The sequence below is a fragment of the Coffea arabica genome, chromosome 2c (assembly GCF_036785885.1).
Source record: "Coffea arabica cultivar ET-39 chromosome 2c, Coffea Arabica ET-39 HiFi, whole genome shotgun sequence".
In the NCBI taxonomy this organism is placed as follows: Eukaryota; Viridiplantae; Streptophyta; class Magnoliopsida; order Gentianales; family Rubiaceae; genus Coffea; species Coffea arabica.
Window position 1 is genome coordinate 19,668,891 of NC_092312.1, and position 24,576 is coordinate 19,693,466.

At 34.7% G+C, this 24,576-nt stretch overlaps 2 protein-coding genes and 1 long non-coding RNA gene across 34 annotated transcripts; all 3 read right to left on the minus strand.

Moving 5' to 3' along the window:
- Positions 1–399: 399 nt before the first annotated feature.
- On the minus strand, positions 400–8,679 carry LOC113726649 (potassium transporter 7-like). Its single transcript, XM_027250479.2, has 11 exons — positions 8,364–8,679; positions 7,898–8,222; positions 6,891–7,119; positions 6,543–6,791; positions 6,359–6,409; positions 5,684–5,944; positions 5,266–5,318; positions 4,995–5,109; positions 4,612–4,866; positions 3,041–3,563; positions 400–1,402 (listed from the first exon to the last, which is right to left on the minus strand). The coding sequence occupies exons 2-11, from the start codon at positions 8,189–8,191 to the stop codon at positions 862–864; spliced, it is 2,571 nt and encodes an 856-aa protein (XP_027106280.2). The 5' UTR covers positions 8,192–8,222; positions 8,364–8,679; the 3' UTR covers positions 400–861.
- A 2,321-nt stretch (positions 8,680–11,000) lies between these two features.
- Positions 11,001–16,655, minus strand: LOC113726650 (uncharacterized). Of its 6 annotated transcripts, none has more exons than XR_011839143.1 (9): positions 16,357–16,655; positions 15,832–15,894; positions 15,643–15,682; positions 15,206–15,274; positions 14,109–14,151; positions 13,948–14,014; positions 13,603–13,641; positions 11,794–13,104; positions 11,001–11,213 (listed from the first exon to the last, which is right to left on the minus strand). It is a non-coding gene; the product is annotated as an uncharacterized lncRNA (long non-coding RNA). The 6 variants fall into 6 exon arrangements; XR_011839140.1 differs by lacking the exon at positions 14,109–14,151 and having other exon boundaries at positions 11,794–12,911; positions 13,054–13,104; positions 16,357–16,654; XR_003457578.2 differs by lacking the exon at positions 14,109–14,151 and having other exon boundaries at positions 11,794–11,874; positions 12,639–13,104; positions 16,357–16,650.
- Positions 16,656–18,275: 1,620 nt separating this feature from the next.
- Positions 18,276–24,316, minus strand: LOC113726651 (uncharacterized). Of its 27 annotated transcripts, none has more exons than XR_003457592.2 (9): positions 24,081–24,316; positions 23,903–23,945; positions 23,628–23,705; positions 23,375–23,422; positions 21,169–21,234; positions 20,654–20,703; positions 19,618–19,738; positions 18,630–18,703; positions 18,276–18,490 (listed from the first exon to the last, which is right to left on the minus strand). XR_003457592.2 is itself a non-coding variant. In XM_072075021.1 (7 exons), exons 1-6 carry the CDS (start codon positions 24,206–24,208, stop codon positions 20,656–20,658), a joined length of 414 nt encoding a protein of 137 aa, XP_071931122.1. In that variant the 5' UTR covers positions 24,209–24,316; the 3' UTR covers positions 18,276–18,490; positions 20,654–20,655. The 27 variants fall into 27 exon arrangements, 1 of the variants encoding a protein (XP_071931122.1); XR_011839145.1 differs by having other exon boundaries at positions 19,618–19,735; positions 23,372–23,422; XR_011839144.1 differs by having other exon boundaries at positions 23,372–23,422.
- Between the last annotated feature and the right edge of the window lie 260 nt (positions 24,317–24,576).

Sequence of the window (24,576 nt, forward strand, 5' to 3'; positions counted from 1 at the left end):
AGACTCTCGTCCATAATTAATCCGACGTATTGGGAATGTCGTCCGTCATTAATCCCAGTTGAAGAGTCTCAAGGACCTGGGAATACGTCAAATGAAATAGTGGATTCAATTGTTGGGTGAAACTTGACAAAAGCAAAGGCATGATAAAATGTCCGCGTGCTCTCAATACGTTATTGGTTGAGATGTTAGATCTCAACCTCCCAGAAAAGTATCCAAACGAAATGGCTTGGGTCGTGGTTTCACTGGTGGTTTTCAGCGCTTACGTCAATGGATGCCTATGCGCATAAATAGTAATACAAAATCAGAGAGTTCGAGACAAACAAGAAGTGGGGAAATTTAAAGTTTATGCAGGCAACAAAGCCAATCACCCAGGAATCAGGTGAAATCGGGCAATCAATATCAGTAGCAATATTTTCATTAGCACAACTAAATATGCATGTGTCGAAGATTCATATGATGTACATTAAGCAATCCCAATGTTACACAATAAGCGAGCAGCTTTTCCACATTAGTGAAATATCATCAAATTCACATAGCTCCAGTGACAGCTACGGTATGTTCAATCTGTGTGACTCCTGAAGGTATGGAGACTACAACGGGAATGGGAGTTCAAGTCATAAAATTAATTGCAAAATTTCGCGGTAACTGTATCAGAACACCAAAATTATCTGATGCAGAAGTTCAGCCCCAACCCAGCAGACAGCATGCAAAATTCTTCACGTTTAAGGATCAAGCTCCCTCAAATGATAAATGCACCATCCCTCACCGAACTTCTAACAAATCAACCGGCCTGGCCAAAGTATTGGTGCCATATTGATCTAGGTAAGATTTTTTTCAGAGTGCAGCCCGTATCAAGAAACTTCACACCATGTAAGTCATGCCAACCTGTATCAAATGTGAATGTGGCACGCTCAAGTTTGCAATCCCCCTCCTGCAGTTTTTTCTCAAGAAAGCATAAAAGTAATTTATGACCAGCTTCTTTATGAACCAGGAATCTTTCCTTGCCCTAATATCTCCATGACCAAGAAGATAAACAACCCCAGATTCTTTGGCTTTGCGTATGAATGACAGCTCCTTCTCAAGACTCTGTTCAGCGTCAGACAAAGTTGGACTAGAAGAAGACTCAGGCTTGACCTCTTCTGACGTGCTTGCTTGCGCACTAGACTTGCTTGCATCCCTGAACTCAGTCAAGAGAGGAACACCAAGTGAATAGACACTTCCATTTGGAGCTATAAGAACCCTTGAGAAAGAGTGCTCTTCTTCAGAATCTGAATCACCATCATCGCCATCACTCTCTAACGACCGTTCCTGAGCTTCCCGACGAATAAATTTTTCAATACTTTCAATTAGCAGCTGCTCAAATGTCTGGTGATTTTCTTTCCGAACATCTTTGTAGCCATATCTGTTCATAACACAATAGAGAGATGAGGAAGGAAGGGGAAAAAGGAAACAAAAGAATTTTTGTGCAAATACATGAGGAAACACACACATTGCAGATATTTCAAGACACTAGTGACACTAATGTTGGCTATTGACACTAATGACTTTATATGCATATGACACTAATGACTGGTTTTCCATAACAAGAGTAACCTATGCCTATGCTGGCTATTGATCAAACGTGACTTTATACGCATATGACACTAATGACTGGTTTTCCATAACAAGAGTAACCTATCCCTATGCTGGCTATTGATCAAACATTGTAAACTGCCGAGGTTGGATGGTAGGGTAAAGGGACTAAATTTTCTTCTTTCAATGGACGCGGAGCAATGGGAAGTCTAATGAAGTCAAGGTACAAAACCCAGAAAACTTCAATAGATAAACCACAGGACCATCAAGAAATCTGGAAGGTTCCAGTTTATTAGCAATATACAGATTTCTGGTCCCACAAAACACCCTAAGAAACCTCCAATCATGTCCCAAGAAAAAAAGAGAAGGAAAATAGAAGTGCAACATAGAATAACTAGATTTTGCATACAAACAGTAATTACTTGCCATCTATGTAATCTTTTGCAGAGAGACTCATTTTGAAGAAAGCACAGAAAAATGTTTTCCCCAAAAGAAAGAGAACAAAACTAAAAAAGCGAGAGAGTAAAATTCCTAAACATATCACCAACGTCCCAACATCCAAAATAATCCACTATTACTACTCCTTTCACCTCAAAAAGGACAGTGACAGGAGTGAGAGACATGTATGTAGGACCAAGAATTACCCTAGGGAAAAAAAACAGCAATCTGATCTTAAACCCCATTTATATTTGAAATTCATCCCTAAATTTGATTGTTAATTTTTTTTTTTTGAAATTTAAATTTGGAGAAAGATTTCAAGCAAAATCTATCTCAAATTTTTTATATGATGCTATTGTAAGTTTAGAGCACATTTTATAAATGAAGATGAGCGAATATCTCAAAATACAAACATGACATTTATAATAGATTCAAACTTTGTTAAATTGAAGACCTAAATCATCAATCAAACTCACATAATACTATGGATTCAAAGCACATTGTACCCAATCCTTGAATAAAATGGACATAGTAGTGTTTGAACTTGTCATTGGTATATTTCAAGTTGGACAAGGATCCTAGAACTCAGGAATCAACATCATATTCAACTTCCAGGCCATATTCATTAGAACGTTTTCAATACAAATTAGAGCCCATAATGAAATTGGTTTAACTGGCCAGGACCAAAAATGGCGCATAATTAGCACACTCAAGCTCTATTATAATATTTAAGTGTTCCATACACTAATGCTTATTACTTTTATAACCTGTAGCATCACAGATGTGTAGTTGGACAATGCAAGTTAAACAAGATCAAGGAGAAAGGAATTTCCTCTGAACAATCAAAGGAATAAATGTGGCTCTGAAGAACCACATGGCAGAAGAGAAGACATTGAGTATACGAGCTGTGCATGGGCCTCTATCCATACAAAAGAAAAACGAGTCAATGAATCTAAACCTAACCTTAGAACTGAACAAAAAATGAGGCAAGCAACTAGCTCTGCAATATGATAAAATATGAAATACTGACCGGGCAACACAGCGGAATATGTGGAAGCTTTTAGGGCAGACTCGACGGAACAGAAATCTTTCACTTTGGGGAACTACAGGAACCGGAACATACTTTATGCACACGAAGATGATCATGGAATGCACAGCAGGAAGTGTGGTGAGGAAATGTCCAAATATTGCTGGTATGCCCTTTGCCAGCTCATTGTAAAGCAAACCAATACCAGGAGCCCGGACAGTTCCAAGGTTAGGACCCAGTTGCCGCAACAAATCCATTGACATCTTCTGCTTGACCTCAGTTTCATACTTTAGTTTGCTCCCATAATTCCAGATGTACATTATTAAGAAGATGACAATTGCAAACAATAATATGATCCAACTTCCGTCACCCACACTCCATAAAACTGATGAAAAAAATGTCAATTCCAATCCCAAAAAGATACAAGCAAAGCTCAGCACAATGATGATGTTTATCTGCCATATCAGAAGCATAACAAGGGTAACTAGAATTGTAGTCATCATCATCACTCCTAGCTCAGCAATGCCTGAAAAGTAGAATCAGCAATAGATAAGATAAAAGCCAGGCTAAAAACCATTTGGCATAGCAATTTACAGAAAAAATTAAGAGTTTCTACTTCTGTTTCTTCAGTTTTCTCCTCTTGAGCAGGGGGTGAGGTCTCTGCAGAATATGGTGTGCTAAAATGATTTATAATAGGGGATCCATTATTTCAAATTGAAGTACAATTCTCAACAGAAACTCGCACAGAGCAAACCTTATTTGTTTATGCATTACTGAAAATGAATTTGGGGACAAAACAAGGAATGATCAGATGGAAGTTAATAGTTATAAAACATATAGGACAAGAACCAAATTTAAGAATAAAAGAACCTTCACTATTCTACTACTCCTTCCATCCTGTCCAGCTTTCTTGATGCATTTAGTGATTCCAACTTAGCATGTACACTTTAAGAATTTTAAAGTGGTGGGTTTCGTTTTCAAAGTTTGCCCATGACAATAGCGTATTAAAATGCCTTTAGCATAGAATTTGACTCCATCATATGTGGGATCTATTGATTTGATGTTTGTCATCCATACAACTCCAACTGAACACGATGCATAAGACATACAAGTGATCTTGTGGGTGGCATCAGTTGGTATGTGCGTATAGTGGAGATCAGGTCTAGTTAACAAGAGTTGATGTGTCAACAAATAAATTCTACACAAACTGAAAGACTGAAGGATATAGATCAGAAAGTTGTAGTGAACTTTATTCACATTTTTTTGGTAGCAACGAAGTGGACGACCCAAAACAAAAGGCATGACAATATCCATGCAAGGAGGGGAGTATATTAGACATGGCCAGACATTATTCATCAAGAAAATCCTACAGTTAGACTGCTGAAACCCCTCTTGTACATGGAAGCGAAAGCACATCAGCCAAAAAAATTTTCATTCCTTTATCACTCCTCACATTTTAAGATAGCAACATCATATGCACAAAATCTTCATCAGAAAAGATTGGGGGAGGGGGGGATTCAAACACACAAGCACAGAAAATCAATCCTGAAGAAAAAAAAAAAGACAAGCATTACCATATGCATTTCCGATCTCATAAATACTTGAGATTGTGCAGACCAGCACCAATGAGAAAAACAGGAGGAACCAGTTCATAACTGGGATATAAATCTGGCCCATGAATTTTCGAGATGTATGAACAATTTTCAGGCGAGGAAAGCAACCAAGTGCTGTTGATTGCTTGATACAAGAGAAAGTCGCTGTTGTCATTGTCCTACTGGCAATCAATGCAGCAATATTAGAAATGAGCAAAACTGGCCAGAAAGCCCCACCTGCAGTTTAAGTGAATATCTTTCAACCATTAAATACTTGCAATTGTTTGGCAAAAGGTGGATCTCTGAAACTGAAAGAAACAAATGATGTATTTACTTGGATGACTTAAACAAAAATCAATATTTACTTGGAACAGAAGAGAAGAAAGCTTGTGTAGTATCATCATGATTCTCCATAAGGTAGGCAGCTTGACCCAGGTAACCCAAAAGAAGGCAAGGCAGTACAACAAACACAAAAGTGAGCTGCAAACAAATTCCTTCAGGTTTTAGCAACAAAAAGTTTTCAGAGAACTCAAACAAATTGGAAAGAAGACAGTGGATTTTTCAAAGAGAAAAAAAAAATTGCACATCACGCACACACAAAGTGGGGTACAGCACAAATAATAGCTATTTTTTCACCTGAACTGATCTAACAGAGAAGTAGCACAGATCCGCAAACATTGCCTCTGAACCTGTTACAGTCATAACCACATGTAGTAAAGGTCAACTTCTTATTCCCCTTTTCAGAGCTATACAACCCACAGAGATAATAAGTTTTACAATCTTATCAAAGCTAGTAAGTTGCTACAAGAAGCATGGGTCTCATTGAAACTACACGTATCCGACAAGTTTAGAAGACCTACCATTCTGCATCAAAGCTAGTAAGTTGCTACAAGGATCACAGGTTTCATTTAAACGTATGCATATGCAACAAATTTAGAAGACATACCCGTTTATGAAACAACAAACAAGGCGTACCATGGCCCACGAATGACAAAGCTAAAGTTGAGAATCTCAATCATTAACTTAATTATCAGGTAATTACCAAAAAACCTACCTGTGACACAAAGAAGACAGCCTCCGAGAGAATACCATGCCTTAGTCGAGTTACGTTTGAAGAAATAATAGATGTGAATTGGGTTGAATGCCCTCAGAACACCTGTATCATACTTCAAAAGGTTGTAGATGCCAATACCCGCAAGAGAACAAAACCATACGAACAAGGTAGGACCAACGACAATCCCAACTTTACTTGTACCATACTTCTGAACACTGAACAGAATTACAAGAAATGCGACAGAGATCATCACCACTTCATCTGCAGTAATAAAGATAATTAAACTTAAAAAGCTGATTAAAGTGGAAAACTATATATATAGCAAGCAATTATTTAGTACAAGCAGGAGACGACACTAGGGAAGTGAAATTCTGGAACCATGCATCCACCCAAGCAATATTTTGCTAAGCTTGAAAATGAAATGAAGAAACTGTTTGCTTGTGCTAAAACCACTAAATCTAGAAAATCAAGTGCAACCAGATTATTAGTGTTTTTTGTGATAAATCAACAACAATCAGTATTGTTCGTTAATAGAAAGCCAACCCGCTCAAAGTTTTGGTGATTTTTTGATAAAGATAGATGGATTTCCTTTCCAGTGATCAATGCTTGAAATCCAAATATCCAAGGGTAAATAGCCTACAAATAGTTATTTCATCAATGTATTGACCATCTTACCTTGCTTTATCCCAGAAACACCGACCTTCAAGCCACCAACAGCAGACGTTACTGCAACAACAGAAATTCAGACTGGCACTGCTCCAATACAAATGCAAATAAATTTTCTGGAAGAAAAACTGCAAAACATATTCTTATAGACCACTGAAGCACATCCAAAATAAGAATGAAGGACAATTAGTACCTGACATTGCAGGTGTAACAACACCATCAGCTATCACCATAGAAGTACCAGCAAGCACTAACATCAGAAGCAGCTTTTTCAGAGTCAAAGAAGTTTCAAGCCTCTCCTTTATTTTCAGTGACCTCTCAAGTTCAGCAGATGGCACCTTCAGCCTGAAGCTTGATATACGAGCATCTGAAGGAAGCTGATTCGGAAGAAGACTAACCTTAGCATGCCTACATATCAATGAGTACAATGCAAATGTACCACCTGCATAGTTAGACCACGTAAAACAACTCATCTATGCAATCCAGAGCAAACCATTGACAAGTTTCTGCACAAACTGTTGTGTAATAATTGTTCAACTACCTTCACCATCGTCATTGGCCCAGAGAACAATAAGGACATACTTGATCAGTGGGACCAGGATCAAGGTGTACAATACCAGAGAAAGTGCACCAAGAACATCTTCATTTCCATTGACAGGGGCCTTGCTGAACATTACGCTGAAGGTGTATAATGGGCTTGTCCCCACATCACCAAAAACAATACCCAGTGTCTGAAAGGCCAGCAAAAATTTCCTGCCCACAGTGATTTCCTGCGATTATAATTTCAAATCAAGACACCAACTTCTTAATGAAATTTAACAAGAAGAAATATCCTCTTCAATCACACCATTCAAGAGCATGTAATTTTCCTTAATACAGTAAGAAACCAAAATACACCCAGAACTTCTCTGTTATAACTGATTCCACTTTTCTCTCTCTTCCTATGTGGAGGCGTATGAACACAAAACAAGAAGAAAGGGCAAAAAAAGAAAAAAAAAATCATTTCTGTCTATTTAAACTCTCAACATGTGATAAGTTTCATTTCCATAAAAGTCAAAAGACTTGTCCATTAGATTATGTGTATGATACCATTTCCATCTCAGTAGAACTAGTTCCTGAGTTATAAGGACAAAGAGCATTGGGGTGATCTTGACTGCAACTAACCAAAAAACATAAGCCAACTGAAATCAATCTAATTTCTACTGAAGCAAAAGTCCTCATCTCAAGCTCTTTTTTTTATCCAAAAAGGAAAAAAAAAAACTCACCAACATGAGGACATCGCCTATTGTTTCATCAACCAACCAAGGTCAATACAACTATCGCTAATAGTTTCCTCACAAAGAAACTTTAATAACCGACCATCCTCAATTATTATCTTCCATTTCCACATCGCACATTCAGTGAAAACATTTAAACACTTGATAGCGCATAAAAAACCGAAACAAATAATAATAGTAGTAAAACCAATCAGCAAACTGAGAAGCATGGAAATGAAAAAAAAAAAGGGCTAAATAATCAAATTTAAAAAAAAAAATTGAAGCGAAATACCTCAAAATCATTTCTGTGAGCGCCAGGTACTTCAAGAGCTTCAACGTCAAAGGAATCAATCCTCGGCCCCGTCCGAATCAACCGCTGCTCGGCATTATCATTATCATCGTCGTCGGAGTCCATCGTGCCATTGCGTGGCGACAATAAGCCATCAGCATCGTCATTTTCATCGTCGCCTTCGCCATATCCGATCGCCGATGCCTCCTCGTCGTCCTCGTCGTCCTGAAACACCCACCGCGACTCCGAATCCATCGACGATAATTGCCCTCCGTTCTCTCTCTCCGATCCCTCCATTGAATTAATCCGATGCCGAATTTACCCCAACCTACGCCAATACGATTTTATACACCATTACATCGCAATATACGAAAAGCACACTTACTTGAGGCGCATTCCTAGGTGTATTCAAAACAAAAGTGTGCTTAAATTAAACAATTAATAGTAGTAGCAGTAGTAAAATGGAGACCTGGGGGAAGAAGCAGGGGATTTTTTTTTCGCGGATTTTATTCGTAAAATTTTGGTTGTGCTCTGGATCTTGTGTGTGATATACATAGAGAAGCACTAAAAGGAAAGGTGACAGGGCGGGTATTGACAAATCTCCCTCCGGGTGAGGGATGAAGTTTCATCAACGACTTTGATTAACGGCTGGAGTGGGAGAGTTGGAGGCAGAACCGGGGCGGGGGGAGGTCCGAACCGTATCTGAGGAATTTGGGGACAGTTCCGGTCTGGTGCGGACCAGCTGGGGGATTAAATCCTCGCCACGTGCCCCATTGGGGGATGGGGATTCTTAATTAGCCCTACCGGTATTTTGATTTTTGTTGGCAATTTGGGTGGACCCCGCCTATATATCTTCTTTTCTTTTTTTTTATTTTGATAATATTTTTTTTATATTCTAAACTGTTGTTTAATGATTAATTAATTAAAGAGTAAATCCCACGTTGTTGAATTTTGCGGGTTATTTTTCTCTTTACTCATGGAAAGCCGTGGCTCCGTAGATGTGGACAGGGGAACACAAATGCACAATTTTCACATTTTGTTAAATATTTGTATCTGTTTTATCGATGTGCGGCGGCTAATTCTGTTTGACTCGGATCGAATTTCTTGCGAAAAAAACTCTCCTAATATTATCCTTTTCATTTACACTAGTTTGGAATTCAAATGAATGCAAGTCCTTTCAGCTTAAATAACAAACTGATAAACAGAAGTTGTTGCTCAATTCCGAGTGCAAAATCTCGATCGGTCGCTTATTTGCCATGGATTGTCACCTCTAAGCCACGTGGGTTACGTTACAGTCACTTTGAGGTGGAACTGGACTTTCCTGTTGACTGTTGATATCATTATGCGTATGTGTGACTAATTAATTAATTTTGCTTGGCAACTTGAACTTGTATAATTGGGGGCTACTTGGGGATGGGAGTACATTTGAGTAGGGGTGGCAATTTTCGACACGACCCGAAAACACGACACGAACCTAACACGAAATTAATGGGTTTGGGTTGAGGTTTTGGAAATTCGGGTCAGAATCGGATTGGACCCGATGAACCCGAAAAGAAAACAGGTCGATTTCGGGTTAACCCGTGGTGACCTGATATGACCCGATATGACCCGTTTACGAATTAAAAATAATTTAATAAATATAAAAATATTTTTATCTAACTAACCTAAGTTATTCTTTTTTTCAAATGCATTAATTAGTTAATCATAAATGAATTTATTTAATTTGTGTGAAGTTGAAATTATTATATTTGGACAAATAATATATTATATTATTTTTTACTTTTATACTGTTTTAATTTATTTTATATTTTGTTTGAGATAAAACACTTTTACGGTGTTTTATTTATTTTAGATTTGATTTGGAATTACTTATTTAAATTTTTATTACTTGATTATGTAATTAGTTTTGTGAGAAATTGATTTTATTAGAAATTACAGTGATAAATTAATAAATTAAAATTAAGTTTCGGGTCATTTCGGGTCGACCCGCCAACCCGTCAACCTGAAATTTTTGGGTTCGGGTCAGCATACCTGACCCGTCACGGGTTGGCGGGTCGGGTTCGGATCAACAGATTTTCTGGCGGGTTGACCCGAACCCGACCCGCCAACCTGATTTGGACCCGAATTGCCACCCCTACATTTGAGTTTGATTGTAGACATTTGATTTAAAGAAAATAAATAATAGTACGATAAGATAATTCAATCGAAGTTGCAACTCTTCATATCCAATTTCTTTGAATTGATTTGATGTGATGAATGTGATTAACAGTCAGGATGGGAATATTTTTTCAATTTTCTCTCTCTCTCTCTCTCTTTTTTTTTTTTTGGTAATTTGAGATTAAGAATGTAAACAATACTAATTAACTCGAATATCATGGTGTTCGAACTTGTTTAATTATTTTATCCAGTTTAAAATTTTGTCCATCATTAGCTTGTTAAATTGCCAAATCAGCTTCCTATTTGACACACAAATTTTTTGCCAAAATTTTCTTCTACATGGTGTTTTAACAGTTTTAACTATAAGAATTTCAAAAAAAAAAAATTTTAAAATTTTTAATATACACACCTTAAAATACCCAAAACAAGCACACAAGAAATTTTTCTCCTCTTTCATTTCTTTTTCTTCCTATCCACGCCTCAACCCACCACCACCTCAATCGTCGACCGCCGCCAGCAGCCTCATTTTTTTCCCTCTTCCTTTTCTCTCCACCTCCCTCCTTCCTTCCTATCCTCTTCCACTCTTCCCATTCCCTCTCCTCCCACTCCTTTCTCCTGCCACCCTCCCCCTTAAAATTTTTTCTATAAATTTACGGTAAAAATTTATATTAACACCAAAAAAATAAAACCCGAATTTGAATGAGTTTGACGTTATTCAAATTTGACTTGATTAATTACCGAATCAAACTCGAACGAATACTACCAAGTTCATCTCTATAGTTTAGACATAAACTAGGAGGGGATCACCGCGCGAATGCGCGGTGTGAAATTAATAGGTAGTATGCCCAGTGTAAAACCCATTGTAATAGTTTTTTTTAAAACAAAATAGATAATCCATAATTAGGAGTAATGACTAAAATAAGTTATTAAACTATATTGGCCGAATATGTTGAGTCAAGGCCAAGTATATTAATAAAGAATACAGTTAAGAAAAAACTTCTATAAATTATTACAAGTTGTATGCATAATTGGATACTAAGTGTTTACTATGGTTCAAGTTTGCATTTCTCAATCTCTTTACAATGCCGAATATCGTTCAAGAGTTTATTTGTCTCTCTTCCCAGAGCTTATTCGAATAATCTCCTACTGCCATGTTTTTATCCTGCACAAGAGGTAATGCAATTTTATGTTTAAGCCATATGAATTTTATGTATCATTAAGGATATAATCTAGACAGAGTAATAAATGAACTACTCTGATGGAACTAAAAGGCATATAATATTACAGTATAAATTGAGTTAGAATCGGCCCAGCAGGAAGCAAATAAAAACTACTTTCTCCTCTATAAAATATGCAATTTGCTGGTAGCTATGCTTGATATGCATATGCAATGGTGATAACGTTCTTTATTGCCATGGCCTTGTATGTGTCAAAATCAAGTGTAAATTAAGCTCTTGTATGTTGAAACCAAAACTTTACATATTAGACAAAATTAAGAATGATACCATGTAAAAATAGGAACGAAATATGTGATAAGTTTTGAAGCCAAAAATATTGAAATTTGAGAAATAAAAATGAAAGAACTAACATTTCCATGGGAAACAAATATGAAAAAGAAATTATTGATTAAGTAAAAAGGCCAATCAATCTCACAATTATTGATCACTATACCGGGGAAAGATAAATGATAGCAAATAGTAAAATAGTTCATATCCACACTGTTTGTGGTTGGAAAACCATACCTTGCTTCTTGATAAGAATTCATGAGAAAAGTCTTGTAGTAGCCAGCCAACTCAAGCAGTTCATCAAATTTCTCACTTTTCCTCCAAAAGTTTGAAAAGCAAATTCAGTAAGCACTATATGATTGATAGCAACAAGTGATTATTCAAAAAACAACGGGTGAAGGAAATGCAAAGAGATTTAGAAATTTGAGGGATGAAAGCAAATGATCCTAAGAGGGTTCAGCACATGCAGTCCTCAACCAAAAGATGTTGAATTTAGGCAAAGACTTGTTGTTCATCAAGAATGACAGTAATACCTATACATTATTTGGAAACAAGCACAATCAAGTCATCCATGTGGTTTCCATCATTTAATAGAAAGGCAATGAGCGGACAGGATGACTTGGAATTCAAGAAAAAAATCAAGTTAACAGGAATACCTAAAACCAAGAAAAAATGTAAACCACTGACCAACTTGATATGAACTATTTAAACTATCCATGAAATAGCAAGTTGAAGTTCCCATGGATTACATCATCTTCATTAAGAAAAGGCATAAGATCATTACATGCAATCTTGGACCAATCAGTAAAGTCAAGATCAACTAAAAGCTTTTAATGCAGAAATTATTAATACAATTCCATAAGGCTTCCACAAATATGCCTTTTCGAAAAAGAAACAGGGCTGCAATGTAACAATTCTTAGATATTCGATTAAATTGGGAAATTTGTATTATAGGTCCAATTAAAAACAAAAGCAAAAATTTTTTTGGTCGAATAAATTGGGGAATTTGTATCAGTTAAGTTTCTTTAGAAAAAGTAACAAGTAACCAAGGATAGCATAAGATGCATAAGGTAAATAAGTACCTATTTAACTCAAATTCTGAACTACATCAATTCAAAAGAAAACCATGACTTGCGTTCCGAATCTAAAGCCAATTCGAGGGTCTTGTAAAGGGTTTGACTGGGCATCTGGACTGCTATATCCTTCAATTTTAGTTTGTAAAGAACCACATTGATCATCTTCCAGTAGCTCAAAGACAATAATGCCAGGCTAATTGTGATATTTCCATCACCACATACCTCGACTAATTTTTTCACCATAAGGTGTCAGTTTAGATTCTTTATCCACTTCTTCACCTTGAAATCCATAAACAGCCTCCAATGACTTACCCAAAATCCATCAATAGTAGTGCAAAGAATAAACTGCTAAATAAATTTGAAAAAAAAAAAGAAAGCAAAGAGAGAACAAAAACACTGAAACGATAACTCCTGCACATACCTTGAAGGCTGAAATAAGAAAAGTAGCCTCCTTATTTCGTTCTTCCTTTATCTAACAAAAATTTAGTGTAAACAAGTGTTGGCCAGATGAAGAATATAATTAAAACAACCTCATGGTAATAACATGAGAATGATTCAGAGAAAATTATTGAACTTATTCTCCATATTCTTCAACATTATTAACAGTTGCAAATGAAATATAAACCCACCATTTTTTCCTTGCTTTTTTTACATTAAAATAAAATTCTATAGTTACATGAAGCAAGATGATATGTAGATTAATATCACAAGTTTTCCTCTCCTTTCTGAGTATGACCCTTTTGATTTCACAGCCCTTTCAAGAATTCAATATTTTCATTTAATGGTTCACAAACCTTACATGGTTTGAAATTTAACTACTTCAACCATTAACAGCCTAGAATTTAACCAAGCATTGAATAAATTGCGTAGATAGCATGCTTAGCAAAGCAAACATGACAATCTAGTCGTTAATCAAATAATTTTGATCCAAATCCAAGGAAAAAAGGCCCCAAGATGGAATTCCACTCACTTGATCTATACAAAGTTGTCCAAAAAGTGCATTAGTTGGCTGCAAAAAGAAAAAAAAATGACAAAATCATTACCAACTAACTAAGAGAGTTCAACAGAAACAGTCAACCCATACCCTCTTACTTTGACTTTTTTACTTATAAAGAGTTATTGGCAATATCAACTGGAAAACAAAAATTTCTTTGAACATGAAAAAAGAGGAAAGAAATTAAACCATTTCATCTAAGGAAATAATCACAAGTTTCAATGCAAAAAAGTGAAAGCATAAAATATTGGATCTTAAGTAAGGATAATTACTGAATGGAGTTGCTTAAAAAGACCTGACAATCTCATAATCATGACTTACACTGGAATTTTAGGAAATACTTCAATAAGAGGCAGACTGTCCTCTCCATAGTCCATTTCTTGAACGTCTATGAAAAAGGAGTAAAGATAGGAGAAGATTATAGTTGACTTCTGGTAAAAAGATAGAAAAAATAGACAAACAGAGATCCTAAATGTATTTACTTGAGCAAAGAATTTCCAATCGTTCATACTTGGTAGCAAATCCCTATTCCTCAACCCGTAGCAAACATATAAAACTTATTAGAGAATAAAATAAAATTTAATCAAGAGAAAAAAGTACACATAGAACAAGAGTGGAGAAGCTAGCAGTTTTCAGAGAAAAAGAAAGAAAGATAAGAACATAAGGGACTTTTCAAATAGAAGCTTTGAGTTGGAGGGGATTGAGATATGGAAAATTATCTGATGGGAATTGATTAGTCTTGTCAGCATTGAGCCAAACTCCTCTATTGCAGATACAGGAATTTGAGGGAAGGCCTCTAGTTTTGTAACTCCCAGAACTTTAACTCACCAGCAAAGAGGAAAACAATAACTTTTTGCACAGAAAGGAGATGGGAGAGATTTTTTTTTTTTACACAAAAGATAGGAGAGAGATGGCTCTGAGGTCTTTCTATCAATTTTTCTCATAAAAAATCTGAGGTAAGATGACTCCAGAACACCTCTCCAAAAATAGTTGGATGTGTCAAAGAAGTGATTGTATTCTCAAATTCTAGGAAGAATTGTATGCCATTTATCTCAAAGTAGAGGCATCTTGTCCTCATATTTGAACATCTAAATGTGTTATATTTAGTACAAATTATCTATCCAGTTAAAACAAATTAGGAGTTCTACCAAATTTTCTTCAAAAGTAACATGCCCTTCCTTTAATTTCTTTCCTGCATAAAAAACTTCAACATAAATTGAAGGTCTGCATCATATTCACCTTTTTGAACCTATCAATTGGAATACCATCTTCATGTTTCTCACAAAATTTTCTGTTTAGGCTTACCTCAATTAAGTTTATTTTTACAAGTAAAAAAACTATCATAAGGTTCAGTTTTCCAGACTTAATCTTACTGAAATGTTACAAATCTAAGAGAACATCATGTTTTGTAAATATAGACTTAAGTCAACCAAAACTGATTTTCCTAATAAGAATTTCCAAGCTATTAAACATCGTAGTCTATGATTCAAGAGGCAAAACTACAATTATGTAGCAATTTAATTCTTTTTTTGATCAAGGAATAGAAAATTTAAGGTGTTTTATTAAAACAGTAACTTACTCATTATTTCAAGCAGGTGCTTAGAATGTAATATTTGAGAATCCTCGTCTTGGACAAACCTTTAACCACCTACAAATAGGAAAACCATTTAGATTGCCATTGTAACAAAAAAATATATTGCTGAAGATACTCAGTTTAATATCCACTTAAGGTTCATAAAACGAATATTCAAGAGGTTTTACCAAGAGACAATTTATGTACTAAAACAAAAAATTTCAACACAAAGCAATCAAAAGAATAGCATCACACGATCTTTTGTAACTCATGGCCAATGACCAATCTGACCTGGAAGTTCCTGATTCTCAGAGAAGAAATTTATTAATTCTTCAAATGTTGAAAACCCAATGAAGAAAAAGGAATCGGAAGAACTGGAGCAAAGAGAACGACATTTTGAAGATGAAGAAATCTATTTTAAACAAGTGAATCTTTTTGGTTACCATATGGATTGCTTTTCTGATCAGGAGATCAACAAAACACCTGCATGAAAGACACCAAAAAAATGACTAAAAAGAAAACTCGAATGAGGTTTGAAAAGAGCAAAGGCAAAGAAAAATATACCATCATTTAAGCTCTGAAAAGAGCAATTTAAAGTAAAAATTAAATTAGAATGATAAAACAAAGCTTACAATTTTCCCCTCAGCAGTTGTCTTTCACGGGTGGCCATTTTCCTCCCTGTTGCAGAAGAAATCCTAGAAAGGCAAAAACGGAAAGAAAAATGGAACAATAAAACACCAAGTAGGTACAAAAAATAAAGTAAATAAATACTCTACAAGCCAGCTAATCATCAATTATTCACCATCTCCGACCATATTAAAAGTTTTTTGTTGAAACTAAAAATAAAAATTTAATGATAAAACTAAAATGAAACAAAGACATTAATCATGGAAAGAAAGGGGAAGAAAAATACCATATCTGTATTCTACAAATTCATATAGACAGTGGAGATGAAATATTAACCTTTCACTTCCTTGTTGTTTCAGAAAAGGACCAAAAAAAAGAAGGGGGAAGAATTGATTGTTTTTAGCCAAGGAAATATCAGGTAAAATGGCAGAAAAATAGAAAAAATCAGCTATAATCACTTGAGGTATGGAGCGAGGGAGATGAAGGAGAACAGGAGGGAGAAATCGACAAAGGGAGGAGAGGAAGATTACCAGTCCCTTTGCAGTCTTGAGCCCACCGTCCATCAACTCAATCAGAAGGAAAAAAATCTGGAGCCCCCCAATTGAGATTACAACCTGTTTCAAGTACAATCAAATGCCAGAAATTCAGGAAAAAACTATGGGTCTCGTGAAAATGGAATTTTGTCTGGAGAATAACAGCAATAGGGATCGGTCTTCAAGAGTTCTTGACACTGACTGATAGATGTGCGTTTGACTGAGAGAGAGAGAGAGAGAAGCGGAAGAAAAAGGATTGAAGATCCATCAGCATACGATGTCGTTTGATTGATCAAAAGGAAAAAGGGCAAAAAACCCATAAATCCTCAAACCATATGCCAAAAAAAGTTCCAAAGGTAAAAAATTCTTCAATATAAAAGACTTCCAAAGGTAATAAGTAAGTAGATTAACAATTAATCACAAAAAAGTTGATAAATAATTGGGATTTATTTGGCAACCAAAAAAAAGTGTTAATAAGTACAAAAAGCTGGTAATTAAATGTTATTTGCTAGGCAATAAAAAGTGACAATTCACTTCCAAAAAAAAGAGAATAATTTTTGGGTAATAACTACATACAACTGGTAATTGAATGCGATTTGCTAGGCAACAAAAACATAATAATAATTATAAAAGTCAGCAATTAAATGCTATTTGTCTGGCAATTAAACAGCAAAACCAGAGCTTAATTAATAAAAAATGAATTGAAACAAAGCTGATGAGTAAACCTCATTTGTTGGGCAACCTAAAAAATAAAAGAGGACATTTCCTTAAAAAAAAGTTGGGAAAAAGGTAATTAAATGAGATTTTTTGGGCAACAAAAAAAGGTTTTTTTGTTAATAATTGCAAAAAAGTTATGAATTAAACGTGATTTGTTGGGTAAAAAAAATGACAATAAAAAGCGACATTATTAATTAGCTACTAACAATGAATTAATAATTAATACAATTAAAGCTATAAGTACAATAAAAGATAATAATTAATAATTGCAATTTATTCGGCAACAAAAAGAAAGCACCGATAATTGTAATAATTGAGATACCAATTTTTTGTTAACACAATTTATTGTTGGGAAAGGGCAAAAAGAGGCCAAATTTTAGCACAATCCCACATGTAATATGTTAGCTAGCACTTCCAATCCAAAAAAAAAACAAAAGGATTGTAAATCAGGTTTTATTAGAACACTTCCTGGCAAACAATATTAATGAACAATAAATCAGAACACTTCCTGGCAAACAACAAACAAAGAAAAACAAAAGGATTGAAAACGTCTGAACTCTGAACAAAAGAATTCAATTGGAAATTGGCACGGCCCGAACAACCACCAACAATCGGCCAGTAGCAGGCAAACAACAAACAAAGAAGCAAAAGATTACTAAACGCCTGAGCAAGCAAACAAAAGAATTCACGCGTGGGAAACGGACGACCATCAATTGGAATTCGCACGGGCGGACGACCACCGATCAGCCAATAGCAGCACGCCACGTCAGCAATTAGAACTCAATTGAAAACAACGGCATTCGCGCATAGACTAGATATGTTAATAATGGGATGGAGTTTACAATGACTAGGAGGGGAACACCGCGCGATGCGCGGTGAAAATTTTCATGTTTGCCCAGTTATGCATGGTACATAATTAAATTTCAAGTTTGTCCAATTATTTAGGTTTTTCCAGTTATACAAAGTACATAATTGTTGCAAATTATATTAAGCTGAATCATAAATATTGTATTCACCCATTCAAAATTAGATAAAGCTGTGTCGTATTTATCCATTCAAAAGTTTCTAAAGCAATTAGCAAGAGTAATTTTCGATGATACTGTAACTGTGAAGTGCATCCATGTAAGCAGACTTGAGAAAATAGACTCTCATCTAGAAAGAAAACGAAAAGTATAATTGTAAGTTACGGACTTACTGGATTTCTTTCTCCACCAGATTTTACCATTAGAAAGCAGTATCAGTACAATATACTTAATGTTCCAAAAGGTATAAATTATAAAAATACAAAAAGCCTATGAAATGCCCTTTTTCTCTCAACTACTAACACCCATGAAGACTCCCTTTTTTAATGTAAATACTAAGAGATACAAGACTCAAACACAATCGGGAGTGGAGAGCTGCATATGCTTCCAATCTGTGATAAGATAAACAAGTCATTATCTCAAGTTTAGAACCTTGTTGATACAGCAAATGAGATACGATAAAGCAAATGAAATAGATATATAATGGAAATATTTTGGGTGCATGATAACAACAAAGAAAGGTATCAATACCTTTCAAAATGGCATTTGAGGCCAAAATATTCATCCACTGACCCAACAAATTTTATCACTTTAATCTTGTTTTCCTACAACAGTAGAAACTTATTCAAAAATGTTTTTGAATCTTGGAATTAAAATCACCAAAAGACGAAAGAAGTTCAATTTCTTTGGAATTCATAAAACGTAGAGACATAAAGAAAAGAATACAGGAACTTGTAGAATAGAAAACTTGCAATATTATTTTTTGAACTAATCTTGACTATTTAAATAACATAAAGTAAGAACTCACCAAGGAGGCTTCATACTCTTGTTTCATCAAATGTAATAAAACATCTCTACACCACCAAGTAGATACACAACTATTTATTTGGCTGAGTTAGACTAAGTATAAAAATTGTGTATCTCATGTTTAAAGGTTTGAAACTGCACACTTGTCAAATGGATTTAAACCAAATTTTGCATTCCCACTTGTGCTCCCAAAAAAGGACAAGATATTAATCAGCCAATATTCTGCACCTTTTTGTCATTACTTATGGGTTGTATATAAGTTCTTACTTGAATTCGAGAAAAGAAGAAAGACAAATTTTTTTTTTGTATAATACATACTGTATAAAAAAATCAATAAAAAAGAAAATGACAACTTCTTTAGTGCTACAATTTAAACATGTTTCACCTTTTTTTAAAAAGACATTTTTTAAACCGTTTCAGCCATTTAATTAGTTAAACCACTTCCTAAATTGTCAAGTCCTTGTGCTCCAATGAAACAGCAAAAGTGGCATGCCACTTAAGTTCCTAATTTATATTAAATCTACCATAGGAATTTTCTCGTCTTGATTTTTGTGCTTATTTTAGTAGCCAAAATTTTAAAGTCAATGATTAAAAAACTTATTTACATAACACGCCAAACATCTTACTAAAGCAAGTAGCACATTGTGGGCATAATCAAACATATTGATACAAAACTAAGAAAACAAGAGACCAAGAATTTAATTTCACTTACTTGAGTTATAAATTGCTATCCAAAAGTGTGAAATAGCTGGCTACCTATCTCTCATAGTAGACCACGTACGCATAAACAGTTGCACCTTTGCACCTTTATCTTGGGCACAATTTTCTTACTTCTATTTTGAAAAGAAAAAAAAAGAAATTTAGAACCAAGTTTTTACCATAGCCACGATGCACAGGTATTCAAAGATTCAAGAGTCAAAAGAATTAGCTTTCTGGATGATGCCCTTTGTGTCTTGCTTAGGAACCTTATATACGCTTCAATCAAACAAATTAAATTGCAGCAAGAAGTACAATTACTAACATGCATATCTTAAGTCATAACCATTTTCTTTTTTGTCAGGAAGAAATTACCTTATTTCTATGTGCTTTGGTAGCCATCAACTATGAGGAAAAAATGATCAAAAAGGATGTCCCATAATAGCTTAAACAAATAAAAGCTAGAACAAGAACAAAACCAAGAAAATGATTTGAGAAATCACCAAACAATAGAATCATTATGGGAACAAGAGGAGGTTCATCAAATAGAGCCGAGAAAGAGTATTCATTGCCAAGATATCATCAATATACATTATATTTAGTCATACTAACACAAAATCAATAAGATTCCAACATTACTACAATATGTCTTGTTTTTTTACAACTAAACACTTACCAATGGAAAAATTGCAAAGATAATCTGGCCGCAACCAATTGTTTTTTATTTTGTATTGCTAGCAAAACAGTCAGATATTCCCCTATATATGAAGTTTCACTTGGAGGTTAATCTTTTTATTCCCACAATCCATTTTGCAGTTTCAGGGAATGCTTCAATATGATGCAAAAAATACGAGAAGAGAAAAACATAAAAAATAAAAATGAAATAGGTAATCCACTAACTTTAAATCTAGAGGAAATAGGATAACCTTCCCAAACAATCATCCTCCACTTTTTTCAAGACCAATAAATAGGGCAAAGTGAGAAAAAATTTACAATAAACTACTACGGAGGGATGGGGGAAATGAAGAGAACACAAAAACATTAAAACACACCTTCATGGTTGAATGGAGAAAAGCAGCCTCCTTTTTCCTTGTTCCTTTATCTAGCAATAATATAGAACAAACAAATGCTGAAAAAAACAAATTAATTAGGAAAAAGAAAAGACAAAATCAAATTAGATAAACTTTTTTCCAGGGAAAGAAACATAGAGTCTAAATAATGTGCACTTTGAGAAAAGAATTTCTCCAATCCTTTGTTGCATATCTTAATATCTTGTAATAAACATTTGGTACATATTAGAGCATAAAGGATACGAAGCAAAACAATAGCAACAAAGCCTGAGGATTAGCAGGAAGCAAAGAACTTGTGTTTGCCAAACCATAAATAGGCATTAAGCACTAAACATTTGAATGCATTTCCAAAGTTTCACATCCAAATTGATTAAGAAACCAAAATTAAAGAAAAAGCCAACTGAAAATCGAAAAAAGGTAAAGAAAAAACAAATCCAGATTTTTTCATCAAAGAAAACTATCAAATTCCGCATATGATAAATTTCAACCAGCTAGACCTCTTGTTTCTTTTGGGTGGTTCTGCTTGACCAGCAATGCAAAACATAAAGGACCGAGATTGGAACCTGAAATATTAAAATCTCAAAAAAAAGTCAACTTATATAATGCAAATACATGTTAAATACAAATACTAAAGCAAATCATATGATTTTTTCCCAAACAAAATCTGCTTGTTTGAAGCAAATCATGTCCACATCACGCCTGTGCTACCCTACGTTTTGCTATAGCCATAATAAAAATCTCTTCTATATGATCATAAAGTAAATGACATCCCAAAAAAATGGTAGAAATAAATCTTGGTGAATAAATCAACATGAGTAAATGTTTTTTACACCTGCAGTCTTCAAGGCAATAAAAAAACACTGATTCCTAAAGCAAAAATATTTACCCAAGCAACAGCAATATGTCGAGATCTAAAGGCACTAAGCCAAGTATAACTAAGCTAAACTTCTCTAGCAAAACTGCTGCATTAAGCAAATATGCAGCCATAATTTCCTCTTATACCTGTTAATGGTCTCTAAATACATGCTAGGAATAAACTCACCACATGTAATAGTCTTTTATACACACACATACACATACTTCACCATTGTTCTATAATAATCTGGACTAAACATTTTAATCTTTAGTCCAAATCAAAACATCATATGCAAAAAATAGATAGACACACAGACCAGCCATTTTTGTAATAACTAGTTATCTAGGTGTGATATTTCAAGTAAACCTCTTTTTGTTCCTAATACAAGAAACACACATGGAACAAAATGTTATCCGGTGATTAGCAAATGAAAGATAATGAACAAATTATGCCTTAGCAGCATCTTTCAAGGATTTGTGGTAGAGTTCACTACTTAAATTCTGCAAAATGAGAATCAAGAACCACCAAAATAAATCAGCAGAATGTAGTGTTTTATCACCAAATTACATATACCTTAGGCAGCATCTAGTTAATGTTCATACAGAGTTGCTCTGTCAATTGACAAATCTTTAACATGCCTTTTATGCTTGTTCTTTCCCATGTTAAGACTTCTCTCACTCCACTGCCAATTAGTCCCACTCTAACTTATTTTTTGTAACCTGTTAACATATTAATTAGTCAAATAATAATCCTCTAATTGCTAAAAACACATGTCATACACAATATAAACCCAGAAGGAAAACCCGTCTAAAATAAGTTGCATGAAAAAAGGTAGGAAGGCTACTATTAACAAACTGTTCACTAATGAATTAAAGGAGTGAATTTCAAATTATTAGAGCCGATTTTCACATATCAGTTTCTACCATATATAATTGAGCATAGACATTTCTGATTCATGATATTTGTTCAAAATCTGGTATTTTAATAAAACAGAAGGCTGAAGGGAAAAAATCATCAGAAGATTGCACCTATATAATATCCAACCTCACACTTTTTCTTTTGTCTAAATAAATAGACCAACCAAAATATTATGGGTAAAAAACCTGCACCATGACAAAGATTACACATTCGTACTCATGGGGAAAAATCTTAAATAGAAGACCTCTCTAAGAGATTAGCATTTAAAAACAGATATTTTTCCTTTTGTAAAACTACAATAGAAGAAGAGATTATATAAGCACATAAAGCTTCTCCTTTTTATCAGTAAGTGAAGACCATGAGAAGAGAGAGGAAATTCATGGATAGAGGAACAAAGTCTTTCGGTTGAAAATCAAGAAAATAGGTTATAGGGGACAACTTTTTTCCAAGTTTAGTTGCTATTTAACAAATTAACAGTTTTAACATTTTGTCAAACATTTGATAAATTAAACATGATTATATCATTACATTACTTTAAAACAGAAAAGGGGAAAAGGGAAAAAAGTAACCCCACGTACAAAAAGACCCAAAAAGTGGAGACCTATGAAATGCACAAATGAATCCAACGTCTAGTGAGGATTGATCAATTTTAAGTTTAAAAGGCTCAAGGAAACATGATAAATTTAAACTTTCCAAGACACAACTAAGAGGATAAACACTTCATGATAACCAAAATTGAAACTTACATCTAATATGTCATAACAAGAAATAAATAACAAAAAAATCCAAAGCAATCTCTTTTGCAGAGAAAAAAATAAAGAAAAGCAGAGTATAAACTGTAATCACATATACGCAAATAGAAGAAGGCTCGCTCAAAACATTCACCAATATTATGCAAAATAGGTTGGGAATATGTTGATCCATACCACCTTATTAGTAGTTTTTGAGAGAATCAAAGAAAATTCCAATTTTTGGACCTGCAACGTCACCAAAATATACAAATTATATAATCAAACATGGATAAGGAACTTTTTAAATCCACCAGAAATAACTTAATCAAATTTGTTAACTGCATTTTAATGTTTTTTAGTCACGGACGGAAAAGATGGAAATCAGGCAAAAGTAAGGGGAGGAAACAGCAAAAATAACTCTTCTTTTAGAAAATAACCATATAAAACCTACCTTCAAAAAAGGGGGGAAAAGCTCAGAAAATAGCATGAGAATGATGGAGGTAATCTGCAAATTTCGTAACTGCAACATCTAAACATTGCAAAAGGAAAAAAAAAAAGAAGGAAAAAATACATAAGGCTAGAGAAGCTCTAGAAAAAGAAGGAAAAATAAATTTTGAAGCGAAGCAAAAAATTCCCAACCATATATTTGGTATTGTTGTTGTCGATCAGAGAAAATGAAGGATAAGATAGGAAAAGGAGCAGCTTCAAGAGGGAAGATAGACTTACAAAGTAGCATGAGAACGATAGAGAAAATCTCCAAATTTCGTACCTGCAAAATCGCAACATCACAGACAGCAAAAAAATAAGACAATCTAACCCGTAAAAAAGGGGAAAAACAAAAGGTTAGAGAAGCTCTAGAAAGGAGGAGGAAGAAGAAAATTTTGAAACAAAAAAAAATACCAACCATATCTTGGTTTCGTTGTTGTCGATCGGAAAAATGAAGGATAAAAGAGGGAAAATGGCACCGTTGGTGATGACGAACAGGAACAAGAAGAGAGGAAGAAGAGCTTTTTGGGGGAAAGAGGCAGACATCGAAAGAAAGGAGAAGAAAAGGCGTTGGTCTGAGCTCTGATGTTTCTCTTTCTCGAGCCATGTGCACACCTGACACCACGGAAAAGGAATCTTTGGTAAATCCCAGTCTCTTGTACTATGCTTGGTTGATATAACCAAGTTCGGCGCCTGTCCAATTGTCAAACGGGCTGGACAACCATCAAGAGGAAAGAATCACGGGCCGGACGACCACCAATCATCCAATGGAAGCCAGCCACATCAGCAATTGAAGCCCAATTGAAAACTTCCCCATTCCCGCATAGACTAGATATGTTAATTAAGGAGCTCCTGTGATAAACGAAACAAAACACGTCTACTTTTGTCTCGAGATATTGGGCTGAGGAAAGCCC